The sequence below is a fragment of the Hetaerina americana genome, unplaced genomic scaffold (assembly GCF_022747635.1).
Source record: "Hetaerina americana unplaced genomic scaffold, ioHetAmer1.1.p SCAF_2, whole genome shotgun sequence".
Taxonomy (NCBI): domain Eukaryota; kingdom Metazoa; phylum Arthropoda; class Insecta; order Odonata; family Calopterygidae; genus Hetaerina; species Hetaerina americana.
Genome location: NW_027286763.1, coordinates 25,409,288 through 25,430,555, shown reverse-complemented (window position 1 = coordinate 25,430,555; position 21,268 = coordinate 25,409,288). Strand labels below are relative to the sequence as shown.

Here is a 21,268-nt window from a genome sequence, read left to right as displayed (position 1 = left end):
CGAGGTCGTGCGCGCGCGTGTTTGAGCGTGTGCGTGAACGGAAGAATCGTTTTTTTAATAGAGAAAAAGTGGATCAGCTTGTAAACGATACGCTTGAAGGCTCATTTCATATTTACTGAAATCACTCCGCCTCATTCGTAATGAAAATGTGAAAATATAATCTTTCACTTGGGTCAGGATAAGAGTTTTCGAGTCGCTGTGCTCACAGAATTCCAATTACGCTAACTGGCACGCACCACAGCTTGTCGTTATTAATAGTAGTGTGTTAGTCGAAAATAGGTTTGAGATGTTCACTCATGCCAGACACCACTGCACTTCTAAGCCCAGCAGATCACGATACAACGTGACACGCAATTACATATCTTCAATTGTAATTACTGCCTTCCTCCCTTCATTGAATGTAAAAATTTTACTCTTTAATCCTCCAATTGCATCATCCCCCTAGCGATGTATCCTCTACCACCATCTTCAGCATTTCATTTTCACCCAGCCAGTGCCAGCCTCAAAATATCACAACTCTTTTAATATCTCCCGACATTCCCACTCCTCTGCCCAGGACTTCGTCTGCTTATTTTATGCCTATCACACAGTTTTTCTGATACGCTAACCACTGATTGTAACCTAAAGGCTGACCTGCTAACTAAATATTGATTATTCTCAAACCTAACTGATTTTATGAATACCAGACCGACTTTCAATCTTATCTCCAAATTACCCCTTGACTCGTTCACCATTTCTTCCACGTATACGTTAAAAAGTACGGGTGATAACGAGCACCCCTGTCTTAACACTCCCCCTAACACTGCCTCAAACCACCACACGTATCTGAAAATTCTGAGGCATTTATAGATTACGGATAAGTCGCTCATATCGACAAACTAATCCCATCTATTTCAATCATTCATCAATCCTACCCAACTTACTACAACAAATGCCTTCTCTAAATCTAATAAACAATCTAATGCATCCTGAGTGAACTTACTGCTGCAGTGTTATCCCTCTTGTCTCTCTCATTTTTGAAACAATATGGCTAAATATGGGAAAATATTCCCTAAATTAGAGTGAGAGGATAAAGAGGATGAGAAATGACGGAATTCTTTTCTCTCATCTTAAGTGAAACTTAAGGTATATGTTAATTCAAACTTCGTGTTTTATAGTTTTTACATATTGCTACCTTTCTTTTTTTGGAATAGGAACTAATACTGATCTAAGAAAATCTTATGGTCAGTCTCTTCTCATGCATGATAGGAATTAATCCATTCGAATCCTTTCTCCCACATTTCCTAAACCTTTGAGCAGTTCCACAGGAATATTATGATACTCCAGCGACCTTATTTCATTTCAATTCGCTTAATGCCCTTTCTATCTCGCTAGTGTCCCTGGGCCCAATATATCCTCATTTATGCCATATCATCTATGTCTAAGCTTATCCCCTAATGTCTTTGCTATATAGATAGATTCTGAGAGATTTTTTTTGCTTCTTGTGATCGCAATGGTTGATTTATTCAATAATGTAAGTACGTCCTCTTCGGCCATGCCTCTTCTTCTACTTGCTGGAAGTATTTATGAATATAATTTTAACGCCATTTAGCTATCATCTCTCACAATGGCGGCGGTGGTATTATTATTTTATTCCGCAAGGGAAGTGGCAGGGGTTTCAGATAAATTTTCCATAGAAATTGATTATCTACCCATACTTTTTAATATTTTACTCAACTTCTAGTGGTACCGTAGGGGAGAATAAGGCTCTCCAAAAGTCTCTTCTTGAATTACAAATACCCATACTGACGATTTGTTCGTCGAAAGCAATTCAGCGTCGCGTGTAACATCGTCGCCATATGAAAATTAAACTCGCACTAGTTTCCCACCCGAAGATCATGGGTTTGAACTTCGGTAGTGACAACTTTTTTTGTGGTGGTATACCGATCCCTACTTCGGGTGCTATGCAGAGGACGCTTCAAAAAAGAGCATGCAATCTGTCGGATAGGACGTTAAACTTGCGACCCCCAGGCGTCATTCGTTAACAGTAGACTTATGACGAAGCCAGGTTTTCTCTAAACCCTTCCTCCATTTATTCAATATCCTACTACTACCCATAAAAATCAATTTTTTTCGAAATAAATTATGCAAATGAAATAATTCTTTATTGAACTGTCAACACATATACTTAAATCGTCACAATACGTTAATCCTCACTTAGGAGAACGAGGGAAAAAAATGTTTATTTTCTTCTTCAACAATGAAAAAGTTCAAGAAAAATAACTGAAACCGAACATTTAAACAAATATTGTTGGTCGCCCTGATGATGGTTATTCACAAGTTGTCTTTCCTGCCCAGTCATCTCAAATGAGCAACGATTCGCGAAACGAAACATTGGTGGTTATTGGATGCTCAAGGCGAGCACTTATAATCCCTCTCGTCTTTCTTCCCGCATCAAAAAAATATTTTGCTCATTTATAGACTTCAAAAAATACTTCTAAATCTTAATAATTTGATTAGTTTTCCTTTTCTTTCATCTATTTTTCTATTTTCCTCTGGGTGCCTTTATTAGTCCGCTCCCCGCAGAAAGCCTTTCTTATTTATTCAATTCGCTCGTTTAATCTGCATAATTTGATTTCCGTCGTAAATTCAGGTTTCAATTTCTTTTGATCTTAATTTTCCATTCGATGCAACAGACTATCCGTCGCACTTTGAGAGTTACGCGTTATACGAACGTGGCGTGTATTCGCGACATTGTGTAATGCGTGTGTTTTCATTAACTGACCATGCAAAAGGGAGAGTTAAAATATTAATCGGGCGAAGCTACAGGAATCACACTCGCAATTAATAATTTGTGTACCAAAAAGAGCATGATTCAGCGTTTCGATCGAGGCGACGATTCGTGAAACTTATGAAGACATCGAGACATTATTTCAACGAATCGAAATGGTCGGGAGTCGATGATTTTTGACGTCACGCCGACGTTGATGAAAGCCCCTCCGGAGTTCATCCGAGAGCACTTTAAAGACCAAGTGAAATGTGAAGAGGAGAGAGGTGCCTGGGAGAAAAAGGGTGGTGTGGAGGGGGCGGAGGAAGAGGAGGGGTGGGGGAGGAGGAACGGCAGGGCGATGCCGAAATAATGGCGCCGGAGCAGAAAAGTGGATGCAAGAGGGAGTAGGGGGGGGGAGGAGGAGGAATGTGTTATCAAACGGCGGCAGCGGGAGGGAGTTAGGGGGCGTGCTCAAGAAATATTCCCCTCTAACCCCTGCCACTCACACCGACAGACGGACGGGCGAGCACATGGGCTTCGTACGCGACGACTCAGGCACCACTGGGATAAGGGGTGGGGGGTGAGGTGCAGTAGATGGGGGGGTGAGGTGGAGATAGAGCCAGCCAGCCCCGGGGCAAAAGAAGGGGACTTTCCTCCCCCACATCATACTCTCAGGATGCCAGCCCTACCCCCCCCCCTACTCCCCCGTGGGCGCCCGGCGCAACTGGAATCCTCCTCACCGCAACGACACACTCGAATTCAGGGGGAGGGGGGGGGGGGGAGGGAGACATCTTCCCCGTCCATTCCGCTTCCCTGTCCCCTCCCCCCACACCAACCATCCATTTCCCTCTTTTCCTTTCCGAATCTTTCCCCGCCGAGCACATGCGAGAATGGAGAGATGGGGAGAGGGCCCACCCCCAACGCACACGCCCCCACACATCCTCGCGGGGAAACCCAAAAGCCGGCGGTTCCTCCATTATTCAGCGCGGACACTGCGTCGACGCCCCCCACCCACCCACCCACCCTTCCCCGCCCCTTTAACCCTCCACCCCCACCCACCCACATCTCTCTCGCTAGCTCCCTCCTTCCAGAGCGCACACACGCCCCCCGCCCTCCGATTCCAATTCCTCCCTCCCCCTTGTGTGCGAGAGATCCACTCGCTCCCCCCCTCCCCGTTCGCCGCCACAGCCCGAAGGGGGTGGGTCGGTGGGGGGGTGGTGTGGAGGGTGGGTGTGCGAGGGGAAAGAGTGGCTCAAAGCTTTTCCGTCAGCGTCACCCCGCACCCCTCCCTCTCGCCCGCCACCCCTCCTCCGTTCGTTCACCCCCGCCCCCCCGCCATTAACCCACCCCCCCCACCCCCATCCACACGAGCGCCCACACACTCGTTACTTTGATATCCTTGTGTAAAAATTACCTTTCCTTGTTTAACCCGTGCACTAACTTGGGCATTAGAATCAATTTTAATTGAATAAACATTGAAGGGTACTTGTGAAATAGGTAATCTAAGTTTGAAATTGAAATTGGATGCAATGAAGTGGAGCAGTTAGCACAGTTCATCTACCTAGTAAATGTTGATTGAAGGTGGCTAAAGCAGGATAATCATAAGAAGAAGAAATTCGCTTGGCGATGTAGCTGTTACAGAGGCAGTTTATGATAAGAACATCGATAGAAGATACACAGAATATATTAGAAAAAAGTTTGATATGGAACGTGGTTTGGCACTGCGGGTAAAATTGGCCATTGAGGCAAGAGGATGAGGATGTATGTACGTATGTATGTATCGTCTGCACTGATTTATTCAATTCGACTTCGTCTCAGTTATTCTCAGCTTTAATAACTCTGCCCTAAATAACGTCAACATTTGGAAATACCCAGCCCTCGACCTTTTGTTTCATTTTCTGAGTTTTCGCCTCAGATGTTTAAAGAAAGCCCAGCACCTAGAAATTTCACAACATTCCTTCGCATGAACGTCTTTTATGTGATTGCGGCGTTTATTCTTACAGATGGTGTTAAGCAATAAATAGGTTCATAAAATATTCCGGCGGTCCAGGTTTCATGACGCCAAGCAATTGCAGGTCTGCGGGTGATGCCGCGTAAGCGATCGATGCTTCCAGAACTCTGATTTGCTACTTAAACTGGTCATAACAAATCCAATAATGTAGTCCTTAAATTGAAGCAAATATATAAGGTAACAGAATTAAGTCAGTATATTTTATACCTAGTTATTTTTCGCCCACCAAAATTTAAATTTTAAATATTGTATACTACCAAGACATTCAATACAAAGCGTGTTCAAACAAACCAAAGCCGTTGAATTTATTATAAGTATCTATTTTCATTGCAACAATATTCTTACCAACATTATGTGAGTACTTTTGTAATTATTGGTATGCTACCAGTTAAGGTAGATTTTAGAAGGAAACAGGTAATACGGCGGAATATTTCCTTGCGAACGAAATATTTCCTTGCCTCTCCTAAGAAAACACAACCTGAGACCTATCACCACATTAGGTCCCTCTTCAATTCCGAACACTTTCTTTCCCCTTTATTCTGTCCAGCATCCATCTTCTATTCCTGTCCCTTCCTTGTTTGCCTAACATGAAACACCCTCCCCTCCCTCTATTACAGTCTTCAGCATCCCACTGCCGATCCACTCTGCATCCATCTTTCCTGTCTCTGGTTGATGTCACCTAACCATCCCCTCTCCTCTGCCACCATGCCTGACACTTCCTTATTTGTTTTCCATTCTGTCCACTTCACCTTTTGTATCTTCCTCCACACCCATATTTCAAAATTCTCCAGTCTACGTTTTTCATATTTGCATCAACGATCATGTTTCCATGCTTGTTTTAAAAACCATATCAAAGTTTTCATAAGCCTTTTCTTACCATCCTCACGCAGCGTCCCCGTCATCAAATCTCTCCTCCTTGGGGGAGCTTCTTTGCCTAATGCAATTCTTCTTCTAATGCCCCTATTACTTTGGCCATTTTGGTCCAGAGCACCTCCAATATAGGAAACCTGTGCCGCCTGCTCTAGTTTATGAACTTCCATTTTAAAATTTAACTTAGGATGTAACTTTCTCGAAAACCATTCAATATTTGCCTTATTTTGCATTTATTTCCATACTATGCCTATCGCAATGACTTTTTGATGCACTCAGCTGAGTTTGCAACCCCTGGGCTGAGTGACCGACTAAAGCTTGATCATAAAAAACCTAACTGATTTAATTAATTGTTCACAAACTTTCATTTTTATATTCAGTTTTTCCTATGCCCTTTATACCAAATCCTTTACATATACGTCAAAAAGCACGGGTGATAATACATCTACTCTTCTCTTTCATACCTTTTCCTGACATCGTAAATTTCTCCTCTTCTTCCGCCACTCATGTTACAGCAATCGACGATATATGCATGTTGTAGATCAGTGCCCAGGAACATCCACGATTAAATCCTCTAACATATCGTATATTCTATCGACTTCTTCATCCCTATGATTGCTTGGTGGCATGTATACCTGGACAATGACCAAGTTCGTTGATCCTACTTATAGCACTACTAGTAATACTATATTCTATTCGTTGCCAGCTCTATGTTACCTACGCTTTTCCCAACTTTTTTATTTGATATTATTGAAATCCTTCTCTAGCTCTCTTTCTTTCCGCTGAATTTTACTCTGTTCCTGGCCTGTAGTTATCAGGACTTATTCTTATAGTTGTGTCCATCATATTTTCTTCAGATAAATGAGGTGGTTTCCCCTTGCCTTCCTCAATATGACACCATAACTGACATGGCCACCACAATGGTATCAGACACTTTTACGGCCGTCTTACCGAGGAACACACACTGTCTAGACTACCTTTTATCTGGAATTCACCATTAGACCTATTTGAAATCGGTGACCCTGCCTGGTGAAACTTTTGTTTGTATATTTCACCACTCAGCACTGCTCTAGGGGTCATCAGATCGCACAAAACCTTCCATCTCGTCATGGTTGCAGTCCAAGGGAAGTGAAAAAAGTTGTTAAGCTAGAGAAATTCAATGCTGGGAAATCCACAAATCGACAATTGTGAAAGCCAATAGGCAATATAACTCTAACTTTACCTTGAAAATCTGTTCTTTGAGCAGATTTTAGATCAATTATCCTATATACTGGAAACTAGCGCAATTATTCTCCGTGTTTCTCGTCATTTAGGTGCCGATTCTTACCGCTGTTTCTCGATGCAATCGCCTATTGCAACTTGCCGACTTTCCTTGATACCGTGATACATTGACAAATGCACACGATGACAATACCACGATCGGCTGAAAGAAAAAATAGTAGAAATGTACCGAGTGATATTGGTTAATGACAACGAACGGAAAAAAATTCAGAAAGTAACACCCGATATCATTTGTTATGAAATATTTGTCTATTAATGTGGATCCTTGTAAGCGATGATTTAGTGCTTTTCGGCCTACCACACGTTGGGCGATCGATTTCCTGGGACCGCAATTTTTCCTCCTCCATTACGAAGTTCTCCTGCCAAAAGCGATCCCCTCCCGACTCTCGCTCCGTCTCCTCCGCCCCGCGAGGAGCCGACCCCCGGGTCTTTTGACATTCGAAATGAAGGGGAGAAGGGGCGGCGGAAGCGGGGGAGGTTGGAAGAGAGAAAGAGAGAGAGAGGGAAGCAGAGGGAGAGGTGGAAAGGGACGAGCTAGAAGGGATAAAAGGAGTGGTGGAAGGGGAGGGTTGTCGCTTAAAATGCCGTGCGGCGGTAGGGGTTTGAGGCATAGAAAGAGATGGGGGAGGAATGATTGCCACAAAGGGAGATAAGGGCCCTGCCGAGTCGAGAGGGCAAAGAAAGCGCGCTCGGCGACACACAAAGGGTGGATGAGGCGAAGGGGGCGGGGTAGGCGCGGGGGGCGAGGAGGAAAGAAAAGGGTTTCGCGCGAGTGACAGGGGTGTGGGCGTGGGGATAGGAGGACACCCTAACGCCCTTCCTCCCGCAAAAATGATTTCTCCAAAGAGAATGTCATGGATGGTACGCGTGCCTTGGTTCAGTTTGGCACCCCGCACGGCTCTATAAAATTGACAAACCTGGCCCTTAAGTTGTCCTTCATGGAATCAGTGGCGATTTACCGTGTAAAGGTTTTTCGTGCAACTAAAAATTGACTAGCAATGAGAAAAATCCTGGAAGTAATATTTATTAGGTGGAAGTTGTTTCCTGTCGCGGTAATTCGCGAACACGTGACGTCAATTCATCCCTGAGAGATGCAATTGGCGGACGCTTTTACGTCAAAGTGCTGCGCAGTTATTTCCGGCACGTCGTTTCCTCGTCGTCATTTTTCTCCGGAATGGAAATAAGAGCAACCACTAATCACTAGCGTGTATTGTTTGGCGGGATTCTTATGACTGTCCTCATTCGTGGTCTTACTGACATGGCTGCATACGTATCCTATACGACCATGTCATAAAATATCTATCATATAGTAGGGTAGTCCAATATGTTCTTGAGAAAAATAAACAAAAAACCTTTTTCGGGTAGATTTGTTATAATTTTTTTAACATAATCTCCTTTTAGCTCAATACGTTTTTTCCAGGGTTTTCCCGACTTTTTGAAGCCATTCAAAAGGTAGGAATTTAAAGGTCATAAAAACAGGCATCTTTGTTGGCGAATACCTCCTCGTTCAACGTGAATAGTTTTTCGCCGAGTCATTTTTTCAGTTTTGAAGTAAAAACAATACTGGGGGTCAAATTTGGTCAATACGGTGAATGTTGCAATTATTGGAACGCCCTGAAAGTCCATTATATTCGCCAACGAAACTGCGCAGGTGTGCACCCGTTCATTGTATTGGTGGAAGAGAAGTTTATTTCTTTTCCAAATGAGAACGCTTTTTTCTCGATTTCTTCGCACAATCGGTTAAATAACGACGCATAATCTCTCCATTAATCGTTTGTTCTTTGCGCAAGTAATCAATGTAGATGATTTTACATGCATTCCTTGAAACCGAGTCCGTCATCTTTTCGGCCAATTTCATCGTCTTCGTCTTCTTCGGAGCCGAATCGCCTTTAGAAACTCACTGTTTCGACTGTTCCTTTGTCTCTGGAGTGTAGCATTGTAACATGTTTCGTCCACAGAAATGCACGTATCGACGCAGAAACTCAGCAGAATTGCGAAGGAAAAGTGCCAAACCCGCCTCCGAAAATATTACACGATTGCATTTATTCTCCACTGCTTACTACACCCAATACTTCATGCAAAAATAAAAACACTGTACGTACCTTGTGATATGCCTATGGCTTTAACTATTTCACGAACTTTTTTTTCTTCGATCACCCAAAACGATATCTTGGATCGTTTAATTGTTTTGGAAGAAGTCACTTCCACTGGACGTCCGTGGATCAACGGTTACGTTTAAACTCATTTATCCAAGAATAAGCGAGACCAAAACTTTGAAGAAAAAAAGATAAAAACCTTATTTATCATCACATTTCGTCGATCAAAAGACCTCAATACTTGAAATTCTATGAACAATATAGTCTATTGTGGGATTTTAAAGTTTACACTAGTTTATAAATTGTATGGATGAAATCATATGGGGACCGTTACGGTATATAATGCGAGGGGCAATGTGGAGTACGGGATCGATCTACACGAGCAAGTGTCTTCCTATTGACTTACAGTGCCTAATGCTGTCTGAAATCTGCCCGAGATTCAGATATTGGGCTTCCTTCATCATAAAGTGATTAGAATCAGGGAGAGCCGACGGTGCCTCACGAACATCTGAAGGTATCGCAGGGACCTAGCCCAGACGGAAGGTTCGTGGTGCTCCACACCCTTCACTAGTGGACCACTGGTGCTCGTCTCTCACTCGGCCCATTCGCCACCAGCACGCGTTGACGTGCTTCCCTGAGCATCGGCCCAATTTACACTTTGCGGTGGCAAGCTTCAAGGCAATTCTTTGCTGTCACATTTCTAGCTCAAGTATCATTTGCGCACACTTGCAAACACTTGCGTCGAATGAAGCGAATTGCTATGAAAATTGGCATTACGTTTCATTGGAAACTTATGAAACCAAAAGGTCCACAAATGACTGAAGAGAGAGCCGGACCCGTGATCTTCCAATACAACCGGCTATAACGTTTTTGCCACCGGGAAATAAGAGGTGTGGTGTGCCCTTAGCGAATCTATTGAGGAGGCACTGCCAATACTAAAGGAGCTAATGCGGGTGGGTGAGATGGAGGTAGACAAATATTTGGATTCAATGATAAAAAAATGTGATACCCACCATCTTGATTGCCCATATGATTAATGACGCGTCCAAGGCTGAAAGTACCACCGCTGAAAGGATAGGGGTGTGCTGCAAAGGCTATGAGGGGTCATAACAGTACATCAGTAGTATTGCATTTCTTAGAATACGTTTTCATCAATCATCAGCTTCTAAAGGCAATGAATGCCTTGTCTCTCTTTTCATTTTCACTTCTTGCTAGTTACCCTACGATGTCATTTTCCTCTTCATGTTCTTGAAGAATGAAGCTCTTGGTCGTCCTCTTGGTTACCAACATACCATATTACCTTCGAATATATGTTTTAGGAAATCATTATGCCTTGATACATGCTTAATCAATTTCACCCTTCTTTTTCCAATTGTTTTCAATACAAATTACTCTGCTTTAAATATTTTTTCTAGCTACCGAATATTTTTTCGCGAGATTCCTCCATATTCACATTTCCATTGCCTTAAGCTCATTTCTTTTTGCTTTACTGACGATCTATTTCTCACATTCATAAAATATTACCTCCAAACGAGCGTTTTGGATAGATTGTCAATATAAATTAATAACTTTGTGTAACAAACATTTCTCTGCTGTGGTACTCAATTTAATATTGTTGTATTGTTTATTCTATTCTAAGACGTTTCGGTGATATCTCAGTCCAAGGTATTTTATTTATATTTCTTTATCTTAATAAATTTGAGACAGTTATTTTTTTTATTTTTATTGTCAAAATTTGAGTTGCCCATTTTGCATCAACAACTCATTTTCTGGATACTTCTGCGAAATCTAGAGAACCTTAGTAATGAGTTGTGTCTGTTTAGTTAACGATCAAAATATCATAATTCGCTCAAGGAGAAATATTTTTCTCGTTCTCATAAAAATTGGACGTTATAACTGTGGATAGGTTATCGACGGTGACACTGTTATCTTTCTCCGTCAACGGGAACGACGGCATATGGAGGCCAGTGGCGTTGAATGCTGGCGCATCAAATTAAATGTATGCCAAGTTTTGTGGTACTTTGAAAAGAGATACTTTAACTCGGAGTCATGTTATAGCGATTACATAGATAAGGAAATATGCAGACCAAGGCAATTATGTTGCCCAAGAAGGAATCTAATCTGTGCATGTAAATTACTTGTAAACGACTCTTTCTGTGAGGTCGCTTGCTAAATCTGAGAGCGATTCTCCATGGAGTCATAGGCACGAATAAAAAGGCATCTTAGTTAAAATTACTACAGAATATGTTATCCAAAAATTGTTGTGAAAAATTCAAAAATTTTATCAGTTTATCACGAAAAATTTCCATTCTGTCCCATTCATTCGTAAGTCCCTGGAGGTAAAAAGAGCCTCAACAAGTCTATTTAATTGTCTCCGGAGAGCTTAAAATAGATCAATTTATGATAATTCAGAAGGATATTTTTTACCTTTAAAATTAGGAGTCTAAGGACTTTTTTGCTCCCTCCATTAATTACTACACATTTACCGGGTAATTTAGAGCACGCACAAATTGTAGTTGGTTCTCACTGTAACCTACAGTTTATGCAACATGCGAAACAGAAGTGCGTTGCGTGCGCATAATAGCCAGGCGTGCATTAACTCACTTGCAACGATGGAGCCAAATGATGATTACAGGATTGTGTTAGTCAAGTCCGAAAGGAAAAAAAACAACTATTTTTTGCAAAATTACGATGAAAAATTGGAGTATCAAGTGGAGCATTTAGGGATGATCGCCTATTCTAATATAAAAAAACAGGAAACTAATCCTTTATGGATAATTGCCCAATCTTTTCTGTAATTATTATTTCATTATATTAAAGGTATTCTGCGGGATAAGGTGGGTTTTTGCGCTGTTCCAAACGCTTATTAACTTCAACGTATCGCAAGAACTTCCTCCGTCCTTTTCATCTCCATGTCACCACCTACAATTCAACCTCCTGCCTTCCACCTATTCTTATGCTGTCTAGAAAACTTAATCTTTTCCCTCTTTACCCCGTTTACGCTACGCTCTCCCCTCCTCTACGGTCTTCAAAATCCAACTATTTGTCAATATTTCTTCTTTCTGTTTCTCCTATCCTTTCCAGATTTCCACCAGAAAATTCCTCTCTACGACGACCCTATTTTTAAAAATCAATCAAAAACATCTATCGGAAAGTATTAAGTATGTGTCATTTATTTTTGCTCGGCATAGTATCGTGTTTATTAAGCTTTATTTATAATTGATTGATTTTAATACAATATTACTTAATTTAGCCGAATAAAAGTATTTCGAACCGGTAACTCATTGTCTGAGGAAATCGTTTTGTCACGAGGAGCCGATTTTTTCGCCTCATTCATTTTTATAATCTTGAATAGAATAATGATTACAGTAATAAAACAAATAATTAATCCTATTTTTGAAGGTTTAAAAATGACAATTAATATGGCTGAACAAATCAATATGCAGTCTCAGAATACCGCGACAACAACGTATTTCAGATGTTGACATTTCTTTAATTGATAAAGCAAGGCCGAGTCACGAAATCCGCTGTTTTGGAAACTGTATTGGTTATTTTGTTAAGTAAATTCGATTACTCAGGATATCCACATAACGTTCCTCTCAATTCTAAGCCCAAACAAATTATCAAAGACGGAATTGTGATTCCTCCACTGAAATCTTCGTTCATTTATAAGAGAAACCGATTTCAATCCAGTTTTCCAGCTATTTACCTTCCAATAAAGGATTATAGGGCATGTTTTGCTTAGAGAGAACGCAATATCTGGGGATGGCATTTGTCAGGCCTTGTGCAAGAGAGAGAGAGAAAGAGACCGGATTTTGATGCTGGAAGGAGGGGAAGGGATGAAGATGTGGCGCGGGGGGGGGGTGTCGCTGAAGGGGAGGGTTGGAAAGGGCGACACAACTCAGAGGGCACAAGATGGCGTGGGTGTCGCCCGACAGAGCAAAACAAAGAAAACGTCACCTCCCTCCCATCCGGCTCTTTGATCGCCTTTGACACGTCAGACGAGATAATTCTTCACAGGAAGCGTTTGAGGCGAGACACACACGCCGTGGAATTATTATTTCCCATATTCTTTTGTGCCATACTCTCTACGACCATTCCTTCACTCGCCTCCCCAACCCCCCCCCCAACCTCCCCCAACACTCCCAGCTTTCCCTCCGTTTTTCGCGCGGGACGTGTCACACGAAGCACCACCACTGTCGTCCATTCCTCCCCTCTCCTCCCCCGAAACCCCTCCCTTCCTCTCGAGTTCCTCCTTTTTTTTAATGCTGGGAACAAGGAAGAAGGAACTCGCGCGAGTTGATACCATAACGACGTGTGACAACAAAAATTATCTAAACACATACCTGTTTCTTGTAAATGTTTTTGCGTGTTGGTCCGGAGACGCAAGTTTTCAAAGGGAGAAAACAAGTGAGCATCCTCTGAAGAATATTTATGAATGTGCGTACGTGAGCGCGTGTGTGTTTTGTTTGCTAGCGTCGGTGTATATGTGTGGGTGTTCATGAGTGTGTGAACGTACATGCAATTACGGAAACATCTGAGGACGAGGACAGCAGGAAATAAGTAAATTGCTACGACAAAAATCGTGGAGTTTTTTATCCCTAAGTTTGTCCGCATAGTATGATCCCTTGCCTCATGTTAATCTTTTCTCTATACCCAATATGTTTTTATATTGCCAAGTGACTCTTTGTTTTATTTGTCGTCATTTGCTAGTCAAGAGTTTAAGGTAGGTTTTGGATGGACACAGGTTGAACACGGCAAATTCCATAGCATTACCTAATAAGGTAGTCTAGCATCCTACAGTACAATAAGCAGTTCTTCAAGTAGTAGCAGTTATTGGGTGGGAGGCAACCGACACCTAAGGTCGCTTGCAACGCTTGGTATATGTGGATAATTTTGGGTAGGTGTAGGATATTCAGGATATGTAGTAAGGATGGAGAGAGAGCCGGCATTAGCCTAATCTAAAGGGAAAGCGACTAGTGGTCCGCAGTAACGTACTATTCGACGGGCGGCGTGCTCCACTCGAAGTGATCTTCAACTAGCACCTCAAGTAGGCATGGGGATGCCGCTAAAAAATCCTGCCACCTACGGGAGTCAAACTTAGACCTTCGGGGGAAAAATTCAGTACATTAGCCATCACCACAGCAATCCAATCCCCAGATTCTCTTTAATTCCGCAAATTTCCTTCCACCCTTTATTCCTCCCATCATCCCTAAATTATTCATCCCCCTTCCTCACTTGCCTAACATCCTCCCCTCTGTCAGAGCCTTCGCCATCCATCCCATTGCCAATCAAAATGCTCTGCGTCTATTTTTCCTGCCTCCTTTGGATTTCTCCTGACAATTCCTCCTCCTCCCCCGCCGTTCCTAGCTCGTTCTTGGTTGTTTCCCTTTCTGTCCATTTCATTTTTTCCATCGTTCTCCATGCCCAATTTTTAAAAGCCTCCAATCTACATGTACGCCTATTGTCCTGCTTTAATTACTATATTTTCCGATGTAAAAAATCACGTTCTATATAAAAGAAAAGTGTTATCTTTACATTCTTGCTCAATGTTCCTTTCATCTACACCCTCCTTGTGAAAGCTTTTTTGCTCAACGTAATTCTTTTTCTTATGCCGTTTTAATGAATAAGTTGGAACCGATACAATCTTGCCCAAAAAAAACTTCTTCCTTCCTGTTTTTCTGCCTGATTTCATTCATGAGAAACAAAGACAAAAAAGTTGACGCTAACTGTTTCTGTCCTTTACCTGACCTTTTGTTTCTTTATAACTTTTCCCAACCTTGATGTCATCCAACATTTTCATTCTCCTTCTTCCTCTTATCTATCCTCCTTCCACTGTTCCCTTAATTGTTCTTTTTAGCATTTCTTTTCCTCTTGTTGTTTGTTCGATCCAGTTTCCTTGTCTCTTCTGGATTGCATTAAAGAGAGTTCTCTCTTTTCCAATCTTCTTCAGCACCTCCTCATTCTTCCACCAGACCTCTTCCAATTCCACATCTCAAATTCCTCAATTCTGTATTTCTCTCTTTTACTTAAGGTCTACGTTTCACCTTCATACATCATTACACTCTACACGTAGTACTTCACTATTTCCTTCCTCAGGTTTGGTTCAAGACTACTGCATGGCAACCTTTTAATTTGAGTCAATCTGAGTCTTCCTTTGGCATAGCTGTCCTGTCTCACTCCAACCATGTCGCTCCACTCTGTCGATGTTTTATTTCCGCTCCATGTTGCCTTTTCTTTCATATAGATTTCCTTAATCGAGTTTCTATCTTTTCAATCCAGCTTCTTTGTTTTCATAATTATTTTTGCTGATAATTATTCTTAATTTCCCATTTAAAACGACCTAATGCTCTTCTCAAGTCAACTAAACATGGTCACGTATTATTCATTTTCCTCTTTTCCAGCCCAAGGGCATCTATCGTGCCCCTTCCTCTTCTAAATTCAAATCTCTCTTCTATATTTTGTCCATAATTCCTACCAGTCTTCGTTTTGTGACTTAAAGCAACATTTTTGCAACATGTGGTTTTCAAAGTATCTTTATAGTTACCAAACCTTATTACCTATTTTTTGGGTATCGGTACCATAATAGTCTTCACCCAGTCATCTGGCCATTATCCGGTGTCATAAATCTCATTAGATTATCATAACAATTACTCTATACCCTGATCATTTAGACATTTGAAGAACTCTCTTGGATTTTTGTATATTCCGGTTGCTTTCTTTTCTTCATGTCCTTAATTGATTTTTTTTATTTTGCATCTCAATATATCCTGAACTTTCTCATCTTCTATTGTCCCCTGCTATTTTTCTGTATTCAATTATATAGGTTTATCCCTTGCTAGATACCTAATCTCCATGTACTCTTTCTACCTTTCCATGACCTCCCATTCAGTATATATGGTTTTATATAGCTTGCTTGGCAAAATGATGAATTAGTCCAAAACATTTATTTCACCGTTAATTTCAGGAGAAAATGTATGATTTCAATAATATGAATCTGTGTGTTTACCTGTGTGTTCCTGTAATAGCGTGAATTATAGGTTAGAGAAAAAATTAAATTATTCAAGACTTTGATTGAGGCAAATACTGAACTCAAGATGAATTTGAAAATCTAATATATTCAATTTTATCCATAAATGGTATCAACTCCACAGCTTTCCAGCACTTACAGTTATTTGCTTTCAGTGCAAAGTCCACGGCGTTCTGCGGGCTCGTGGGAGCGACTCGCGGCACATGTGAGACTAAAATTATGAATAAAGGAAAGAATCGTTACTTGGAACTCAAATATTATTAACTCTGCAAATCCCAACAAATTTTATTTTATCTTTGTCGTATGCCTGTAATCAGATTCACTTAATTGTTCAAAGCGCTCCTCGTAGTTAAGGGGTTAGAGACACGATGGTATTGGATATTTTCGGCTGCTCTGATCGGGCAGGAAGACAGCTGGCGGGGAATAGTAAGGACGTCACCGATTCCGACCGGCCCTGCACTCACTCGTGATAGGCCACCAACCCAGGGCCGGCGTGTTTGAGAGGTTGTGAGGCGCTCACCACACTCGGAGCGTGAATTAAGGAGAGGAGATGACACGACTTTAAAACTTTGGCACTTGGGAGAGACGGAGAGGGATAATGGATCGGATGTGCTCGTGTGGAGGGGAAGGGAGGGAAAGAGAATGAGGGGAGGAGGGCGAGGGGAGGAGGAGGCGGAGTGGCGATTGAGGAAGGGGGTGGATGTGAATGTGTGGGGGGGTGCGGTGGAAAGTCGCTCGGGAATGGGGAGCGAGGGAAGAATGAGAGTGTTTCTTCCGAGGTGGAGAGCTGAGGAGGGCGCCTAATTTTGCTCGTTTCAATAGTAACAGCACCTCGCGGCGACGGGGAGACAAAAGACGCCGAGGCGATGGGATGGTGGTTGGGTGGGGTTTTTGGGGTTCCGGCGCATTTCTCTGCGGCGCCCCAAAGTGGCGCTGTTCGCCGCCCTCGTAAAAGTGTTCCCGAGGGCCCTTTCGACCCGCTCTCTCACTCCGTTCCCCCTCAAACCATTCCCCGGGAGACGACACCATCGGCGTCGTCCTCGCTCGCTTCAAATCGCATTCATCGCATTATCGGATCCCAATTTGCCGCTCGCCCCATCGACGGCGAGCATTTTCATTCCGTACAGGCGTCGTCTTGCCCACACTCAATCCCCCCCAACCCTTAGGGTGGTACCCTCCCCTGTCTTTACCCTCCTCTTCTTTTGCCTTCATCGTGGGACGTGCATTTCCTCCCCGAGTCGTCGAAGCGCCGCTCGGGAATAATCGGGGAGACGTGGAACTTCCTCCCCACCCACCCGTCACTCACTCGCTACCCTATGAGTAAGAATCCAAAATTCGAACCTGGTTCTAAATATTTTGTCACCCCGACCCCTCGGAGTGAGAAACAGGGGTGGCAAGCGTCCAGTGCGGAGTATTCCGTGACGGTTCCCCGAGTCGGACTTCTAGGAGTGCCTACCACGGTGAGTGCAACAGGGGGTTTCCGTGAAAAGGCCAAGGCTTTCAACACTTCCTGAGGCCAGGGACGGATCAAGGGCCAACCTGACAGCAAGGCCGAACCGGAAGGGAGAAAAGACGTAGGTCAGTAAAAGTGGAAATGAAAAACCTTGTCAGAATCAAATCGATTTGGTACTGGAGAGGAAAGACTTCCGCGACCGCCATCTTACAAAACCCTTGCAAAATAAAAGATACAGTAGCAGCAGAGAAAACACTAGAGGCAACTGAACTAGTTATGATAGGCACTCGGAATTTCAGGACGATGTGGATAAGAGGGAAATTAGAAAATGTAAAGCGGAAGTAAAGAGAGGCAATACAGATATTTTAGGGTTGTGCGGGGTTAGATGAAGAAACAGCTAGAATTCCTGGAGAGATAGATATAGAGAAATACAACGGAGGGGGGAAAGCAGGAGAGGGGTGGCTTTAATATTAGATAAAAAGGTAGAAACAATGGTGGTAAACATAGGTCAAGCGACTGATAGAATACTAGAAGTAGAACTATAAGCTGAAGCAACGAAGTTGGTCATTATTCAGGTCTACATGCCACCAAACAGTCATAGAGAGGAAGAAATCCACTGGGTATAAGATCATTTAAAGGGCATAATCGCGCGTGCTCCTGAAAGGAAACATTTGATAGTGACTGGGGAACACGAGGGTAGTCAAAGAAAGAGAAGGTAGAGAGGTGGGAGATTAGGGTTTAGGAACAAGGAATGACCGCAGGGAGAAATCAATAGAGTTCAGCAGGAGATGGGGCTTCATCATAACTTACATCTTGTTGAAACACGATAATAGCCGGCAATGTAAACCATATTTGCCGGCCCCGGTGGCGTCGGGGTAACTTTCTCCCCAGCAAGCCCAGAGACCGCGGGTTCAATTCCCGCCTATGTGGGCTGTTATCCATCTATGTCCTGGGTGCACATGTATATAATTGGGTCAATTGCTATATCATTGTTCAAAGTCCGATGTAAAGGCCAAAGTGCTGTTTTCGGGATAATGCAAAATGAATTATCTATTTCAAAAAATATACATAAGCATAAGTGAGGAAATACCTAGAGATTCAAAAAGATAGTTTTTAACGAAAGGTATTGCTCATTTATTTAACGATTTTATTGGGGTAAGATTGACACTTCATAGTCCCTTCCTCCACCTAACCCTTACACATTACAATAAGGACAATCACAAACATCCATGCCCCAGATGGAGGAAAACCCACCCAGGCGAGACTTAAACCGCGATCTCTGGATTGGCAGGTGGGGGCGTTACCTTTCCGTCGCCGAGGTCCCGCAGGCCACGTGAAATCGTGAATTCGTGTGGCAGCCGTCGAACAGAGGTCCAAAAAGATATCAGTTATGATATTATTTGGCTATGTATAGGTTTAGAAACATGATTAATTCGCGCAGTTTCCCGGGACGGATGCGGACTTAAATAATTATTTAGTAATAAATATGTAATGCCAAGATTCAATCGTATAAAACAGATAAGATGATTAAGGAAAAGAAATACAGATACAAAAGTGGCACAATATAAAGGGGTGTCAGAAGGCTGTGGAAAAAATCACGTCTGGAAAGGAAGATGGGTACAACAGAAAAAATAGGAGCATACGTACTGCCTCTGTCCCAAAAATAAGTAGAATATATCCAAGAAAAGAAATGTGTTTCAGTTCAAAGTAAAAATTAATAAAATTATTCAAAATAGCCCCCTTGAGTATCAACACCGATACCACCGCCTCTGCAAGTCGCGGTACGCTTCCTGGAAGACATCGAAGGGAACCTCATTGAGGCACCTCGTCACGGTCTCTTTGACGTTGCTCAACCCTAAAATATAGTAGCTTTTCAAGCTCCTTATTATTCTTGGGAACAAAAAGAAGTCCGGTGGCACCACATCAGCGCTGAATGGCGTCCGGAGCAGCGTCTAAGACGTCACGCGAGATTTTCACATGAACAGCCTTCTGATCTTCCGGTAGCACCTTGGGGAACATCTTGGCACACACCTTTCTCATGGTTAAATCTACTGGAAGAATGCGATACACCGTGATTTATGATAAACATGTATGATATACTCGTATCGCACCCTTCTACTTGCATTCTGACAATCTGGCGTAGGTCGGAATTGAGCAATTGTCTCTCACCTTTTGCTCATTTTTGTCGCACTGTGTCATTGACGGACGTCCAGGGCGTTCCTCATGGTCAATTCCTTCTCTTCCCTCACGGAACATCTTGTAACAGCGGAAAACCATTTCTTAGAACATATTCTACAAGTTCACACGTCTCGGAATGATTTCCCTAGCTTCACATAAACATTTTTCGCATAGTTTTGCGCCGTGGAACGTGGCATCGTGAATTTGTGTTGTGGCCCTCGGACAGAGGTCCAGTCTAGCAGCGACCCGCTCTCTTTAACGGTATGAAGACAACTGACGCAGGTCATATCGCCTTTCCCACCACAAAATTGCCCTACTGTAGCCGTCCACGTCGGCGGGAAAAATCGATCTACTTATTTTGGGGCAGATCCTGTGTCACAATATTGATATTGAAAGGTGTAAGTAAAGAATGGGAACAGAAAAGAGGTAGTCTATCAGTAGTGCGTTTGACTACTGACCGGATGGCCAAGGTTCTGTTCTCAGAAACGCCACCGCGGGCACCTTCAGCTGGTGTGTGATTTTTCGGGTACTTCCCAGATCTTTTTGTGAAACCATAGATATGTGTTTATATATTGCTATACGTATATGCTATTGGAGACATTGGGATGGTGAAGAAATTATCAGGGTCTTGAATGCACGAAACCTCTTTTTGGTTGGGGTGATTAATAATTTGGGGAACCTCGGTTGAAAAACGGTGGCTTTTGATGCAAATGGATAGTTCTTGCAAGAAATAAAAATCTAGCGGATGTTTGCACATACCATCTCCTTTCGTTCCATCAACAGCGTTAACAGGGTATCAGTGTCAGTGTTCTCACATTTTCCGTTCCTCCTCTCAGGTTTGGTTCCAGAATCGACGCGCGAAATATCGCAAGCAGGAGAAGCAACTTCAAAAGGCTCTGGCGCCGTCCGTAATCCCAGCGTGCAACGGGGGAATGATGCGCACCATTTACCCTTCGGCGGCTTCAAGGGGATACCAGCCCTACCCTCACCCCAACTCGATCAACACGATGAACCGCTACCCCCAGGTAAGCCGAGGTACTTATTCCAGGCCACGTTTCTTCTCTAACTCTAACTCCCTCCCACTCCCCACTGAAGCCTGGTTTACGATTGAAGTCAACGTCAGCATCAACTCGATCCCTTGTCCATTTATATCCACTCCTATGGAGGGGCTCACGATTCGGGCAAGGCGTCGAATTGCAAGTTCAAATCTGACGCAACCCATGCGCGCCGGGTGTCTCCATTATCGTACACGATGCCCTCTCACTGGAAATCGATGAATTCGTACAATGACGGCCGATCGACCTTATTGTTGAAGAATCGATCGTAAAAGAGAACGGTGAATTTGAATCTAAATTAAAATCGAGTGTGAAGTTGGAGTCAATCGTGAACCAGGCTTATAACTGTCCGTGTTTTGTGTCTACAGCTTCCGCCCGAGCGATTTCCTCTCACTGGAGGTCATTCGTACCCGACAGGTGTACCAGCGTCCTGCAGCCGAAACTGCCAAGGGTGCTTCCGATTGCACCCACCCTGACGTCGTCGCACGCATTTTTGTTCACCCAATGGCTCTCTTTCTGAAATGACCCACCCATTACCCAGTTAC

General features: G+C 43.0%; 1 protein-coding gene across 1 annotated transcript in view; it reads left to right on the top strand.

Annotated features, from left to right (window-relative positions):
- Positions 1-21,268, top strand: part of LOC139687628 (homeobox protein unc-42) — a 192,844-nt gene that overhangs the window by 130,743 nt on the left and 40,833 nt on the right. Inside the window, exon 4 of the mRNA XM_071584868.1 lies at positions 20,505-20,693. Within this exon, the coding sequence (XP_071440969.1) occupies positions 20,505-20,693 (189 nt within the window). The remainder of the gene's footprint in view (positions 1-20,504; positions 20,694-21,268) is intronic.